General features: G+C 43.0%; 1 protein-coding gene across 2 annotated transcripts in view; it reads left to right on the forward strand.

Moving 5' to 3' along the window:
• The first annotated feature begins 1,136 nt into the window (after window positions 1-1,136).
• Window positions 1,137-15,709, forward strand: part of LOC134346361 (15-hydroxyprostaglandin dehydrogenase [NAD(+)]-like) — an 81,047-nt gene continuing 66,474 nt past the window's right edge. For both annotated transcript variants that reach the window (XM_063047707.1, XM_063047709.1), the window contains exon 1: window positions 1,137-1,288. In XM_063047707.1, the coding sequence (XP_062903777.1) occupies window positions 1,196-1,288 (93 nt within the window). In that variant the 5' untranslated portion in view covers window positions 1,137-1,195. The remainder of the gene's footprint in view (window positions 1,289-15,709) is intronic.

A 15,709-nucleotide genomic window follows, 5' to 3' on the forward strand; every position in this document is an offset into this window, starting at 1 on the left:
AGAAAAGAGAATAACATTTTTAAAGGAGGTAGGGTGGGATGAGGTATAGTTGAGATAATCACGGGGATCCGTAGGTTAATAAAGATGATGTTTGACAGTTTGTCTCCAGAAATGAAGACAGAGAGATCGAGAAAGGGGAGGGAAGATCGAGAAAGGGGAGAGAAAGGAGATGGACCCTCATGCCTTTTTATTCTGGCATTATCCCCCTTCCTTCTCAGTCCTGAAGAAGGGTCTCAGCCTGAATTGTCGACTCTTTATTCTTTTCCATTAATGCTGCCTGACCTGCTGAGTTCTTCCAGCATTTTGTGAGTGTTGCTTTACTTTATGTTGCCTGTTTTCCTAAGACAGTCAGTAGCGGAGAGGCTGACTGTTGTGATAGACTGTGTTTACAACTCACTGCAGTTGCTTGTAGACTCGTGCGGAGCAATTGTCATCCCAAGCTGTGATGCATCTGGATAGGATGATTTCTACAGTGCATCTGTAAAATTTGATCAACATACAAAAAATGCTGGAGGAACTCAGCAGGCCAGGCAGCATCTAGGAAAAGAGTACAGTCCACGTTTCAGGCCGATACCCTCCAGCCTGAAACGTCGATTGTACTCTTTTCCAAGATGCTACCAGCCTGCTGAGTTCCTCCAGCATTTTGTGTGTGTTGCTTCTGCAGATTTTCTCTTGTTTGTAAAATTTAGTTAAAGTCTTTGGGAATGTGCTGAACTTCCATAGCCTTCTGAGGAAACAGAGCAGAGCCAGGAAAATGTTATACTGTTTTTACCATGAAGAAGTATTATAAATTGCAGAGCAGTTGGATGAATATGAAAGTTCATTCTGTTTATTCAGAGTGTCATTAGAGTGTAGAATTACAAAAGAAAAGCCTTCAAGCACAGCACTCTGGTCAGTCAAAGCTGCTTCAAAGCTCAGACGTGCTCAAACAATCACCATTTTAGATCCTTGTCCATTAAGAAGTGTCACTTTAATTTGAGTGAGTTAGAATTTGAGTGAGTTTGAAACTGTTTTGGAATGTGACTACGTTACTTCTAGAAGCTGCTAATGTTTGAAGGCGTTTCCCTGGCTAGTGGCCAGTTGGTGAAGAGTTAAACAGCAGTAGGAGGTGCTTTTTACTAGTCAGTCAACAGGCAGGTGCAAGAAGAAAGCACAGGCAGAGGGCTGAGCATCGAGAGAGACAACTGGAGCAGAAATGAATCTGAAGAACACCGTGGCCTTAATAACAGGAGCATCCCAAGGATTGGGGAAGGCCATTACAGAAGCCTTGTTAAAGAAAGGAGCAAAGGTAACATGATCTTTTTTGCATCCTGGAAGGGTCAGGTTTGAAATGGGCAGGAAATGAATGAAAGTTGCAGGGTGTGGGAGGTGTGACAAATTTGCTTGTCACAAGCCAGTAATGAACAAACAGACCAGGATTTGTATACAAGTTCAATATTTCAGCAAATATTTCTCTCTTCAGCTTGGCATTCTACTTAAAGTGGGAGTAATTGTGAGACACCAAAAAACAATAGATTCTGCCTTTTCCATCTGAGTGTTTTTTATAGTTTTTTTTAAATTTTTAACTACACCTGATTCAAAAAGGGAGGTTAGGGACTATGATTCAGAGGAAGAGGATAGAGGGGTTGTAATCAAAAGTTTCATTCACAAGCCAGTCTGGTGGATAATCAACTCTGGAGCCAAGATGTGCCTGGAGGCTGTGGAAGTGAGCGAGGTCCTCAATGAATACTTCTCTTCGGTATTCACCAATGAGAGGGAACTTGACGATGGTGAGGACAATATGAGTGAGGTTGATGTTCTGGAGCATGCTGATATTAAGGGAGAGGAGGTGTTGGAGTTGTTAAAATACATTAGGACAGATAAGTCCCCGGGGCCTGACGGAATATTCCCCAGGCTGCTCCACGAGGCGAGAGAAGAGATTGCTGAGCCTCTGGCTAGGATCTTTAGTCCTCGTTGTCCACTGGAATGATACCGGAGGATTGAAGGGAGGTGAATGTTGTTCCCTTGTTCAAAAAAGGTAGTAGGGATAGTCCGGGTAATTATAGACCAGTGAGCCTTACGTCTGTGGTGGGAAAGCTGTTGGAAAAGATTCTTAGAGATAGGATCTATCGGCATTTAGAGAATCATGGTCTGATCAGGGACAGTCAGCATGGCTTTGTGAAGGGCAGATTGTGTCTAACAAGCCTGATAGAGTTCTTTGAGGAGGTGACCAGGCATATAGATGAGTGTAGTGCAGTGGACGTGATCTATATGGATTTTAGTAAGGCATTTGACAAGGTTCCACACGGTAGGCTTATTCAGAAAGTTAGAAGGCATGGGATCCAGGGAAGTTTGGCCAGGTGGATTCAGAATTGGCTTGCCTGCAGAAGGCAGAGGGTGGTGGTGGAGGGAGTACATTCAGATTGGAGGATTGTGACTAGTGGTGTCCCACAAGGATCTGTTCTGGGACCTCTACTTTTTGTGATTTTTATTAACGACCTGGATGTCAGGGTAGAAGGGTGGGTTGGCAAGTTTGCAGACGACACAAAGGTTGGTGGTATTGTAGATAGTGTAGAGGAATGTCAAAGATTGCAGAGAGACATTGATAGGATGCAGAAGTGGGCTGAGAAGTGGCAGATGGAGTTCAACCAGGAGAAGTGTGAGGTGGTAGACTTTGGAAGGACAAACTCCAAGGCAGAGTACAAAGTAAATGGCAGGATACTTGGTAGTGTGGAGGAGCAGAGGGATCTCGGGGTACATGTCCACAGATCCCTGAAAGTTGCCCCACAGATGGATAGGGTAGTTAAGAAAGCTTATGGGGTGTTAGCTTTCATAAGTCGAGGGATAGAATTTAAGAGTCGCGATGTAATGATGCAGCTCTATAAAACTCTGGTTAGGCCACACTTGGAGTATTGTGTCCAGTTCTGGTCACCTCACTATAGGAAGGATGTGGGAGCATTGGAAAGGGTACAGAGGAGATTTACCAGGATGCTGCCTGGTTTAGAAAGTATGCATTATGATCAGAGATTAAGGGAGCTAGGGCTTTACTCTTTGGAGAGAAGGAGGATGAGAGGAGACATGATAGAGGTGTACAAGATAATAAGAGCAATAGATAGAGTGGATAGCCAGCACCTCTTCCCCAGAGCACCACTGCTCAATACAAGAGGACATGGCTTTAAGGTAAGGGGTGGGAAGTTCAAGGGGGATGTTAGAGGAAGGTTTTTTACTCAGAGAGTGGTTGGTGCATGGAATGCACTGCCTGAGTCAGTGATGGAGGCAGATACAATAGTGAAGTTTAAGAGACTACTAGACATGTATATGGAGGAATCTAAGGTGGGGGCTTATATGGGAGGCAGGGTTTGAGGGTCAGCACAACATTGTGAGCCGAAGGGCCTGTACTGTGCTGTACTATTCTATGTTCTATGTTCTATGTTCTATATACCTGGTTCTTGTGCCTTAATTCTGGACAATAGCAATCATACTGGTGTTCTGGAACCCTTGTACTGCTAGCACTCAGCAACCTAACAAAGTGAACATTGATTGGTCCATAGAAACAGTGCCTGGGACCTATTAATTGAAATCTAATAAAGAATGCAGTAAGTTTGTATCCGTCTTTACTCAACAGACACGTGAAACCTTCAAAAACTACTGTAAAATATGAATTAAGAGGGAAGTTGTAACACACAAAAATTTAGTCACTGGGGCAAGATACTGAGCAAACTGTTGGATCTGTGGCTGGAAAGTATCATGTTCCTAATTAAGTTCATCGAAAAGTGATGAACTAGCTGATGCATTTCAGCATAACTCAACCTCAACACAACCAAAGTAGCGGATAGAAGGGTTGATCAGTTTGTACCCGTGAGCTGATAAATTTCCAGTCACTAATGCACTCCATCCAACGGAAGTGGCTCGTGGGTAGATGATACAAGGCTTTTAATTTTTTTTTATTCTGTAGATTAAGGCAACAGTCCAATGGATCAGAGATAAAACACTTTTATCAAAAAAGGGAAGAACACAGGATGTAGCAACTACAGATCAGTTGGCTTAACATATATTGGAGATAAAGTACTGCAAGCTATTACAAATGACATTATAACATAGAAACATAAAACAATACAATCCAACCAAAGTAAACATAGTATTGTGAAAAGATAATAATGTTAGACAGTTGTTGGAGTTCTTTGATGTGTGGTGTGCTATAGATAAAAGGAGTAGTTCACTGGGTTACTGTAGATGATGGATTACTATCATAAAACCATAAGACATAGGAGCAGAATTAGGCCATCTGACTCATCTATTCTGCTCCGCCATTCATTCATGGCTGAGCCTTTTTTCTATCTCCTCCTCAACCCCAGTTCCCGGCCTTCTTCCCATAACCTTTGATGCCATGTCCAATCAAGAACCTATCAAACTCTGCCTTAAAAACACCCAATGACCAGACCTCCACAGATGCCTGTGGTAACAAATTCCACAAATTCACCACCCTCTGGCTAAAGAAATTTCTCCACATCTCTGTTTAAAATAGACGCCCCTCTACCCTGAGGCTCTGCCCTCTTGTCCAAGACAACCACACCATGGGAAACATCCTTTGCACATCTACTCTATCTAGGCCTTTCAACATTCAAAGGTTTCAATGAGATTACCCCTCATCCTACTGAATTCCAGTGAGTACAGACACAGAGTATCAAATGTTCCTTGTATGATAACCCTTTCATTCACAGAATCATTCTTGTGAACTTCCTCTGAACCCTTTCCAATGGCAGCACAGCTTTTAGTAGGTAAGGAGCCCAAAACTGTTCACAATACTCAAGGTGAAGCCTCACCAGTGCCTTTATAAAGCCTCAGCATTACACTACATCCCTGCTCTTGTACTCTAGGCCTCTTGAAATGAATGCTGACACTGTATTTGCCTTCCTCGTTACTTACTCTATCTACGTTAACCTTTAGGGTGCTCTGCACGAGGAATCCCAAGACCCTTTGGATTCTAGATCTTTGGATTTTCTCCCCATTTAGAAAATAATCTGCATTTTTATTTCTTCTACCAAAGTACATAACCATGCACTTTCCAACACTGTATTTCATTTGCCACTTTCTTGCCCATTCTCCTGATCTGTCTGGGTCCTTCTGCAGCTGACCTGTTTCCTCAACACTACCTGCCCCCACCAATCTTCATATCATCTGCAAAAATGGCAACAAAGCCATCTATTCCATCATTTGAATCCTTGATATACAGCATAAAAAGGAGTGGTCCTAACACCAGCCCCTGCAGAACACCACTAGTCACCGGCAGCCAACCAGAAAAGGATCCTTTTATTCCCGCTTGCTACCTCCTACCAATCAGCCAATGCTCTAACCATGCCAATACCTTTCCTGTATTACCATGGGCTGTTAACCTGGTAAGCAGCCTCATTTATGGCACCTAGCCAAAGGACTTCTGAAAGTCCAAATATACATCATCCACTGCATCCCATTTATCTATCCTACTTGTAATCTCCTCAAAGAATTCCAACAGGCTCGTCAGGCAGGATTCTCCCTGAAGGAAACCACGCTAACTTTGTACTATCTTGCCCTGTGTCACCAAATATTCCATCACCTCATCCTGAACAGCTGATTCCAAAATGTTCCCAACCACTGAGGCCAGGCCAGCTGGTATATAAATTCCTTTCAGCTGCCTTCCTCCTTTCTTAAGGAGTGGAGTGACATTTGCAATTTTCCAGTCCTCTGGTGCCATGCCAGAGTCCAGTGATTTTTGAACGCTCATTTCTCATGCCTTCACAATCTCTACCGTTGTGTCTTTCACAACCCTAGGCTGCAGTTCATCTGGTCTGGGTGACTTATGTACCTTTATGTCTTTCAACTTTTTGAGCACCTTCTGTCTTATAGTAGTAACTGCACCCACTTCTCTTCCTTCACACACTTCAACATCTGGCACACTGCTAGTGTCCTCCACAGTGAAGACCGATGCAAAATACTCATTTAGTTCAACGGCCATCGCCTTGTCCTCCGTTATTATTTCTTTGGCCTAATTTTCTAATGGTCCTATATCTACTCTCATCTCTCTTTTATTTTTTACTAATTGAAAAAGCTTTTACTATCCACTTTGATATTGTTTGTTAGCTTGCTTTCATATTTCATCTTTTCCATCCTGATGATTCTTTTAGTTGCTCTCAGTAGGTTTTTAAAAGTTTCCCAATCCCCTGTCTTACCACTAATTTTTGCATTGTTGAATGCCCTCTCTTTTGCTTTTACATTAGCTTTGACTTCCCTCGTCAGCCACGGTTGTACTATTCTGTCATTTGATTATTTCTTTGTTTTTAGAATACATCTCTCCTGCACCTTCCTCATTTTCCCCAGAAACTCGCACCATTGTTGCTCTGCTGACATCCCTGCCAGCATCTCCTTCCAATTTATTTTGGACAACTCCTCTTTCATACCACTGTAATTTCCTTTACTCCACTGAAATACTACTACGTCAGACTTTTCTCTTTTCCTGTCAAATTTCAAGTGGAACTAAATCATATTGCGATCATTGTCTCCTAAGGGTTCTTTAACCTTAAGCTCCCTAATCTCCTCTAGTTCATTGCATAACACCCAATCCAGTATAGCTGATCCCCTAGTAGGCTCAACAAAAAACTGCTCTAAAAAGCCATCTCATAGGCATTCAACAAACTCAGTCTCTAAGGGATCCATTACCAACCTGATTTTCCCAAATGACCTGCATGTTGAAATCTCCCATGGCTATCATAACATTGCCCTTTTGATACACCTTTTCTGTTGTAATCTGTGGTCCATATCCTGGCTACGGTTGGGAGGCCCATATATAACTGCCATCAGGGTCCCTTTACCATTGCAGTTTCTTAACTCAACCCGTAATGATTCAACATCTTCCGATCCTATGTCTCATCTTTCTACTGATCTGATGCCATTCTTTACCAGCGCAGCTATGCCACCCCCCACCCCCGTCTACCTTCCTATCCCTCCGATACAACATATAGCCTTGGACGTTCAGCTCCCAACTACAACCATCCTTCAGCCATGAGTCAGTAATGGCCACGACATCATACCTGACAATCTGAAATAGTACAACAAGATCATCCACCTTATTTCTTAAACTCCGTGCCTTGAGATACAACACTTAGTGTGCCATATTTGCTACCTTTATGATTTTGTATCCCTAAATCATTGATACTCACCCTGCTGTCTGCAATTTTGTCCTTCCTGTAGGTCTGATGTTGGTGATTTGTTCTAAGACTGTTGAACAGGCTTCTTTTATGTTAAAGATGAACTTTGGAGCCCACAATCTTCTCTAATGTGACCCTGTGCACTGAACTTTCTCCATAACTGTAAAACTATATCCTGTATTCCATTGTTGCTTTTCCTTCTACTGCCACAGGGTACTCACATTTAGAAATAATCAGTATGGAAGCTTACAGAACTAACTTATTCACTGGGTCTCAGCATATGTGACAATAATAAACTACACACCAAAAACACATGTTACCTTGTAGAGGCAATCGATAAAGCTATGAGGAAAATAAAATTCAGCCGCAGGTGTAATATTGGTGCAGATAGACAATTTGGCTGACTAAAAGGAAAATGGCTTGGCCTGTGGAAGGCAAGTCACTGAGTATTAAGAGATTCTTGATTCGTCAGGATGTCATAGTTACATGGAGAAGACAGGAGAATGAGGTTGAGAAGGATATTAAATCAGCCAGATTTAATTGTGGAGCAGCCACGATGGAACTGTGGAACAGACGTGATGGCCTAATTCTGTTCCTATATCTTATGCTCTTATGGAAAAAGAGAACAGCAATATATAGAATTTTTATGGTAATTGGATTCAGATTCATTTAATTATCACGTACATCAAAACATGCAGTGAAATAAATCTTAAAATTCAAATTCAAGTTTCAAAGTACATTTATTATCAAAATATGTATACATTATACACCCTTGAGATTCGCCTCCTTTCGTGTTACCCTACCTTCACAACCTAAGGATGTGCTGGGGGCCGCCCGTGAGTGCAGCCACACATTAAGGAATCAACGCAGCGTGTCCACCACGTTCATCAGAGCAGCACACAAAACAACAACAGTAGAACAAGCCCTTTTCCACTCTCCCACCCTCCTACCCATTCGCACAAACTGTCCTCCAAACCCAGGACGTCTGACAACAGATGCCCTTTGCCCCACATCCACATCACTGGCCTTCAAACGCAGAGCACAGACGGGAGCCCTAAACTCCAGCCTGACCTCTAATACCCCCACATTCTTGTCCCTAAACTCTAACCTGAACACTAACTCCCACTCTGACTCTTCACCTTAAAAACAACTATGAGCCACAACCTCAATGAAACTGCAGCATGGTACCATTTTGACCAGACTGGATCACCATAGGGACGGGTTCTAGGGCCCCAAATTTTACAATTTATATCAATAATGGATGAAGGCAGAGAAGGTATGGTTGTTACTTTTTTCTGATAACACAAAGGTAGTTAGGAATGTAAATTGTGAAGGAGGTACAAAATGGCTACAAGGGGATACATAGGGGATACAGATAGGTAAGTGAACGGGGAAGGAAGTAGAAACTGGTGTATAATATTGGAAAGTGTAGAAATAGAAATTTCCACAGAATATTTAGAATAAATGGAAAAAGAAGCATTTTATCTAAATAATGAGATGCAGAGGGAGAGATTCTCCAAGAAGACCACACCTTTGTCGTAGAGTTTGGAGGCTTGCATACCTAAATGGCCTGGAGAGGTACACTGGCTGGAGTCAGGGCCTTGTGCTTTGGCTCTTGGTAGGCTCACCCATGCCAAACAGGTCAAAGGGTAGAGGCCAGACTAAGCGTGGTCCTCCGGTCCTCCAGGTTTGGGAGTTCAGCTCAGGGCTAACAACCCTGACTGGTAAAACAAAACTGTACGAGAACAGCAATGAAGAATCCTTCCACATCTGTGGGCGACCGTATGAACAGACAGAAATGGAGGACCTTCTTTGCTGCCCTAAACGCCAGTTGCATAACAGGCGGTAAGTAAGAGAAAGTGCATGGGTGTTGAAGTGCACAGACTGGAGAAGGCTAATATGCAAGCACTGCAGGAAATAAGAAAGTTAACAGAATGTTACTATTTATTGCTTGGAGAACTGAACTCAAAAGTGGGAAGGTCATCATTTCTTTATATAAGATAGTAGTGAGTTCACATCTGAAGTATCATGCATAGCTTTGGTCTTATTTAAGGAAGGAACACATTGAAAGTAATTTAGAAAAACTTAACTAAGCTATTGCTTAAAATGATTATCTAATGAGTAAAGGTTAGATAAAACAGACGGACAGATCTGAGCAGATGAAAGATGTCGGCCTGCAATGTCAGCCATTTATTCCACTGCATAGACGCTGCCTGTTGAGTTACTCCAGCATTTTGTATGCGCCACACTCAATTTCCAGCAACTGCAGAATATCTCGTGTATGATAGACCAGTTTATCAATTGGAGTTTAGAAGAGATGTGACATTATTGAAACTTATCAGATCCTGGCTGCTTTGATGGTGGATTTGGAAAGAATATTTCCAAACACTTACTTTAGTAAGGCCTTTGACAAGATTTCTAATGGGAGGTCGTGAAGCACCTTCAATTACTTCAAAAGACTGAGGTTTGGTAAAATACTGAAAGGCTTTTATTCGCTGTACAATACGACCTCCACAGTGAGTGTCTGCCCCCGGACTGAGGAGGAGGGGCAAGGCGAACACCTTTATACAGGACTCTGTGGGAGGAGCCACAGGGACAGTCAGCAGAGGGGTGTGTCCAGACAGGTAACCGAGTTACAACATATATACATGGTTTACCACAGGTCGATCCAGTAGATTAAGAAGCATGGGATCCATGATGAAATGGCCATTTGGATTCAGAACTGGCTTGGCCATTGAAGACGGAGGGTATTGATCAAAGGGATTTATTCTAGCTGGAGGTCTGTGATTAGTACTATTCTGCAAGGATCTGTACTGGGACCTCTGCTGTTTGTGATGTATATATACAGTATGACCTGGATGAAAATGTAGATGGGTAGGTTAGTAAGTTTGCAGATGATACCAAGATTAGTGAAATGGCAGATGGAGTTTAACCCAGCCAAATGTAAAATGTTGCACTTTGGTGGGTAGGTCAAATGTAACGAGACAGTACACTGTTAAGGGCAAGACCAGCAATGGTGTTGAAGAGCAGAGAGATCTTGGGGTCCAAGTTCACAGCTCCTTGAAGGTGCCTATACAGGTTGATAGGGTGGTTAAGAAGGCATATAGCATGCTTGCCTTGATTAGTTGGGGCATGAAGTTCAAACGTCAGGAAGTTATGCAGCAGCTTTATAAAACTTGAGTTAGGCCATCTGAGTATTGTATGCAGTTTTGGTCACCACATTGCAGGAAGGATGTTAAGGCTTTGGAGAGGATGCAGAAGAGGTTTCCCAGGATGCCTTCTGGATTAGAAGGCGTGTGCTGCAATGAGAGGTTGGACAAACTTGTGTTGTTTTCACTGGAGCGGCGAAGGCTGAGAGGAGATCTGATAGAGGTTTATAACATTATGAGAAGCATAGACAGAGTAGACGGACAGTATCTGTTTCCCAGGGTTGAAATGTCTAATACCAGAAAGCATGCATTTAAAGTGAAAGTGGGTAATTTCAAAGGAGATATGAGGGGCAAGTTTCTTTACACAGAGCAGTGGGTGCCTGGGGTGGTAGTAGAGGCAGAAGCATTGGGGACTTCTAAGAGATGTTTAGATAAGCACATGAATGTCAGAAAAATTGAAGGATATGAACATTGTGAAGGCAGAAGAGATTAGCTTAGTGAAAAATTTGATTACTAATTTAAATGTTTCAGTACAACCTTGTGGGCTAAAAGGTCTGTTCCTGCACTGTGCTGTTATATGTTCCATGTTCATTTCCTCTTGGGGAACATGATGGTTTAAAAATAACTTATTTTTCTCTCAGAGTTTGCTGAGTCTCTCCTCGCCGTGTGGCAGAAGCAGAATGTTTTGAACACTTGTTAAGACCCATGTAGGTTAATAATTGATAACAAGTGGGTGAAATGTTTGCTGCAGCTACAAAGGAATATGGAAGAGAGTTTATAGTTGGATTACTTATGTTGTCATTAGATAGCAGAACAGGTCTGAAGATCCAGAGGACCTAGTCCTCCTCCGAATCTGTAACTGGCATATTCACCTTGAATAGTAGAGCACAGAAATAGGACCATGTGCTGACCACGGAGCCAACCAAAACCAGTTCCAGCTGCCTGCATGACATTAGCCAGACCTACATCACAGTCACACAGTGGACAAACATGTCTCATGCTCAGTTTAACTTTAGTTTACTGGCACAGCCAGACAATCAGATTGAAATTCATATATTTTGCACGTGCACATCAAAACATACAGTCAAGTACATTGTTTGCATTAACAACCAGCACAGGCTAAGAAAGTTTTGAGGAGAGCCTACTAGTGTCACCACACATTCCAGCAGCAAGGTAGCATGTATGTAATGTTTAGGAGAACCATCTCATCTGCACCAATTATAATTCCACAGTCAAATTCACCTAGACCACATATCTTCCCCATCCTGGATTCAATTGAATTGACTTTAATAATCCTTCATATACATGAGGAGTAAAAATCTTTACGTTATGTCTCCATCTAAATGTGCAATGTGCAACTTACAGTAATTTATAATGAATAGTATGTACAACAGGACAGTCAATATGATTATGATTATGAGGACACGCAGTCCTCTTTTATTGTCATTTGGTAATGCATGCATTAAGAAATGATACAATGTTTCTCCAGAATGATATCACAGAAAACATGACAAACCAAGACTGAAAAACTGACAAAAACCACATAATTATAACATATAGTTACAGCAGTGCAAAGCAATACCGTAATTTTATAAGAACAGACCATGGGCACGGTAAAGTCTCAACGTCTTTCGAAAGTCCCATCATCTCACGCAGACAGTAAACCGCAAAATTGCCGATGCAGCATCCCGAAAGCATCTGACCACAGTCCGACTCCGAGTCCGTCTGAAAACTCCGAGCCTCCAACCAGCTCTCCAATACCGAGCACCATCTCTGCCAAGCATTTCGACCCCGGCCCCGGCAACAGGCAATAGGCAAGGCCAAGGATTTGGGGCCTTCCCCTCCAGAGATTCTCGAACGCACAGTAGTAGCGGCAGCGATGCAGGTGTTTCAGAAGTTTCTCCAGATGTTCTTCTGTGCTTCTCACGTCCATCTCCATCAAATCAGGATTGTGCATGGCATCCTACTTCACAGATACGATTTCAATTCGGAACGGCCACGCGCACTGCGTCGCGCCGCGTCGTGCCGCCATCTTCTCCTCCCCTGCATGTTATATTTCAATATAACACAGAAATACAACTGCATCAGTGTGAATCAATCAGTCTGATGGCCTGGTGGAAGAAGCTGTCCCGGAGTCTGTCGGTCCCGGCTGTTATGCTGCGGTACAATTTCCCAGATGGTAGCGGCTGAAACAGTTTGTGGTTAGGGTGACTAGGGTCCCTCATGATCCTTTGGGCCCTTTTTACACACCTGTCTTTGTAAATATCCTGAATAGTGGGAAGTTCACATCTACAGATGTGCTGGGCTGTCCGCACCACTCTCTACAGAGTCCTGCGATTGAGGGAAGTACAGTTCCCATACCAGGCACTGATGCAGCCAGTCAGGATGCTCTCAATTGTGCCAATGTAAAAAGTTCTTAATAAGGAAGCTGCTGAGTATATGTGGCAAATAAAGTCGCCCCTTGATCTTTGATCCTTGACATCCCCCTCTATAATTTCCTCCAATCATATTAAAATTGTGCCTCCTTGTATTAGCCATTTCCGCCTTCAGAAATATTCTCTGACTATCCACTGTATCTATGCCTGTTATCTTGTACATTTCTATCAAGTCACCACTCATTTTCTTTCGCTCCAAAGGGAAAAGCCTTACCTCACTCAATCTATTTTCATTAGACATGCACCATTTCTCAAGCTTCCACATCCTTCCTATCATGAGGTGACCAGAACTGAACACAAAATTCCAAGTTGGGTCTTATAAAGGTTTTACAGAACTGCAATATTACCTTATCACTCTTAACCATAATCCCCCAGCTAATGAAGGCCAATATAGCATACACCTTCTGAATAAACTTACAAAATTGCGTGGCAACTTTGAGAGATGTGGACCCAAGATCCCTCTGTTCCTCCACACTGCTAAGAACCCTGGCATAGGCACTGTATTCTGCCTTCAAATTCAACCTGCCAAAATGAATCAATTCACACTTTTCCGGGTTGAACTCCGCCTGCCACTACTCAGCCCAACTCTGCATCCTGCAACATCTGCCTTAAATATCTGTGACGATTTAGCCTCAGCAGCCGTCTGTGGCAACGAATTCCACAGATCACCACATCTGGGGAATTCGCCACACTAATGTCCCGTTACAACCTCGAGAAATCTTTCATGGAGACCAGGGGTTCCCAACCTGGGGTTCACGGATCTCGCAGTTAATGATTGGGGTCCATGGCCTAACAAAGGTTGGGAACCCCCCGAGCTACTCTAATCTCATTTCATTCTCACCTCCCCAATGACCCGCTGCGATTTACTATGGCCAATTAATCTACGTGCTGGCACATCTTTGGGAAGGGGAAGGGAACCGGATCAGTTGGAAGAAACCCACACAGTCAGAGAGAGAGCATGCAAGCTCCACACAGACAGCGAGCGAGGCGAGAACGCTGGAGCAGCAGGCCAGTCATTCTGTTAGCTTCACCATTGTGTTGATGGTTGAGTCTGAGAGTTCCAGAGAATGTTGGTTGAAAGTATGTCATCAACTTGTATTTCTTGTTGGTATGCTTCTGAGCATTGTCATTCTGGAGGGTGTGGAATATTAGGACTGGTAATTGGCTTATTATTGTCACATGCACCGAGATACAGTGAAAAATGTTGTTTTGAATGCCATCCATGCAGATCATTTCAGCACATCTGTACAGCAAGGTGATACAAAGCAAAAGGCAGTAACAGAACGTAGAATATAACATTCTATTTACAGGGAAGATGCCGTGTAGGTAGACAATAAGGTGCAAGGGTGATGACAAGGTAAATCATGAGGTCAAGAGTTCACAATTTTTATATGACAGGTCCCTTCAAGAATTTTATAACAATAGGATAAAATCTGTGCTGGAGCCTAATGGTGCATGTTTCTAAGATTACGTGTCTTCTGGGTGACAGGCTGGGGTGTGGTAGGGCGAAGTGAGAATCACTAAGGTATGAGGGCTGATTGAGGGAGGCAGCATGGTGGCATAGTGGTTAGCACGATGCTTTATAATATAGATGACCCGGGTTCAATTCCCACCACTGCCTGTAAGGAGTTTATACGTTCTCTCCGTGACTGTGTGCTTTTGCAGATGAGTTTGTTCGGAATAGTACTGAAGGCAAGGGTAGAGTTAATAAATAAAAGTCTTGCAATGATGCCTTTGTTATCCAGATAATCCAGAGGTGTATAGAGTCAGAGAAACTGCTGTGAACATGTTTCAGCAGTCAGCAAATTGCAGTGGGTTAGGGTTACCTGGGCAACAGGAGTTGATGCGCGTCATGACCAGTCTCTCAAATCATTTCATGATGATAGATTTTTTTTAATTTATTGAGATACAGCACAGAAAGGACTTCTGGACCTTCGGGCCATGTCAGCCAGCAACCCCTGGTTTAACCATAGCCTAATTACGGAACAATTTATAATGACACTTAACCTACCAACAGGTTTATCTTTGAACTGTGGGAGGAAACCCATGTAGTTACAAGGAGAACATATGAACCCCTAATAGACAATGATGGGGATTGAACCCTTGTTGCTGATACTGTAAAGCATTATGCTAACTACAATGCTACCATGCCGTCCCTCAGAGCCATTGTGGGGGTGGGGGGAGCAGGGGGTGGATAGTCAGCGAGGCATGTGACTTTATTTTACTTTGGCACTGGGATGATAGTGGTCTTCTTAAAGCAAGAGGGGACCTCATATTGGACGAGAGAGGATAAAACTGTCTTCAAAACTGTCCCACTCCAACAACTGATCTGAACAGGTTCGAAATATTCCACCCAAGCCAGACACTGCAGATACCAGAACCTGAACAAACAATCTGCTGGAGGAACTCAGAGAGTCAAGCAGTATTTGCAGAAGCAAAAGAATCATTGATGTTTCAGGTCAAAACACTGCAACGGGACTGAATGTGAAGAGGTGAAATGGCCACTATAAAGAGGAGGAGTCTGAGGTGACAGGTGGGCCAAACAAGGATGAAAGATGACAGGTATACTGTGCCAGGTAGGGGTAGGAAAAAGTTCAAAGTTCAAAGTAAATTTGCAAGCAAAGTATATGTCACCGAACACTTTGAACGTTTGAGAACGGTGTAGTTGGGAGACAGGTGAATTGTGGACGGAGACAAAGAAAAAAAAATGAGAGACAGACATTGGAAGGTGGAGGGAGGGAAATGTGAAGATGGGAGACAGCTACTGGAGGGACACAAGCAGGAACATAAAACACTACCGTTGTGGATTCTGATTAGTGAAGGAGGTGATAATGAGACTCTTTAAGGGAAACCTGGATGGCAGATGGAACTAGAATCAGATAGGGAAGTAGACGCAAAAGATCCTGCAGATGCTGGAAATCTTCAACATACACAATATGAGATGGAATATGAGGTGTTGTTCCTC

The sequence above is a fragment of the Mobula hypostoma genome, chromosome 5 (assembly GCF_963921235.1).
Source record: "Mobula hypostoma chromosome 5, sMobHyp1.1, whole genome shotgun sequence".
In the NCBI taxonomy this organism is placed as follows: domain Eukaryota; kingdom Metazoa; phylum Chordata; class Chondrichthyes; order Myliobatiformes; family Myliobatidae; genus Mobula; species Mobula hypostoma.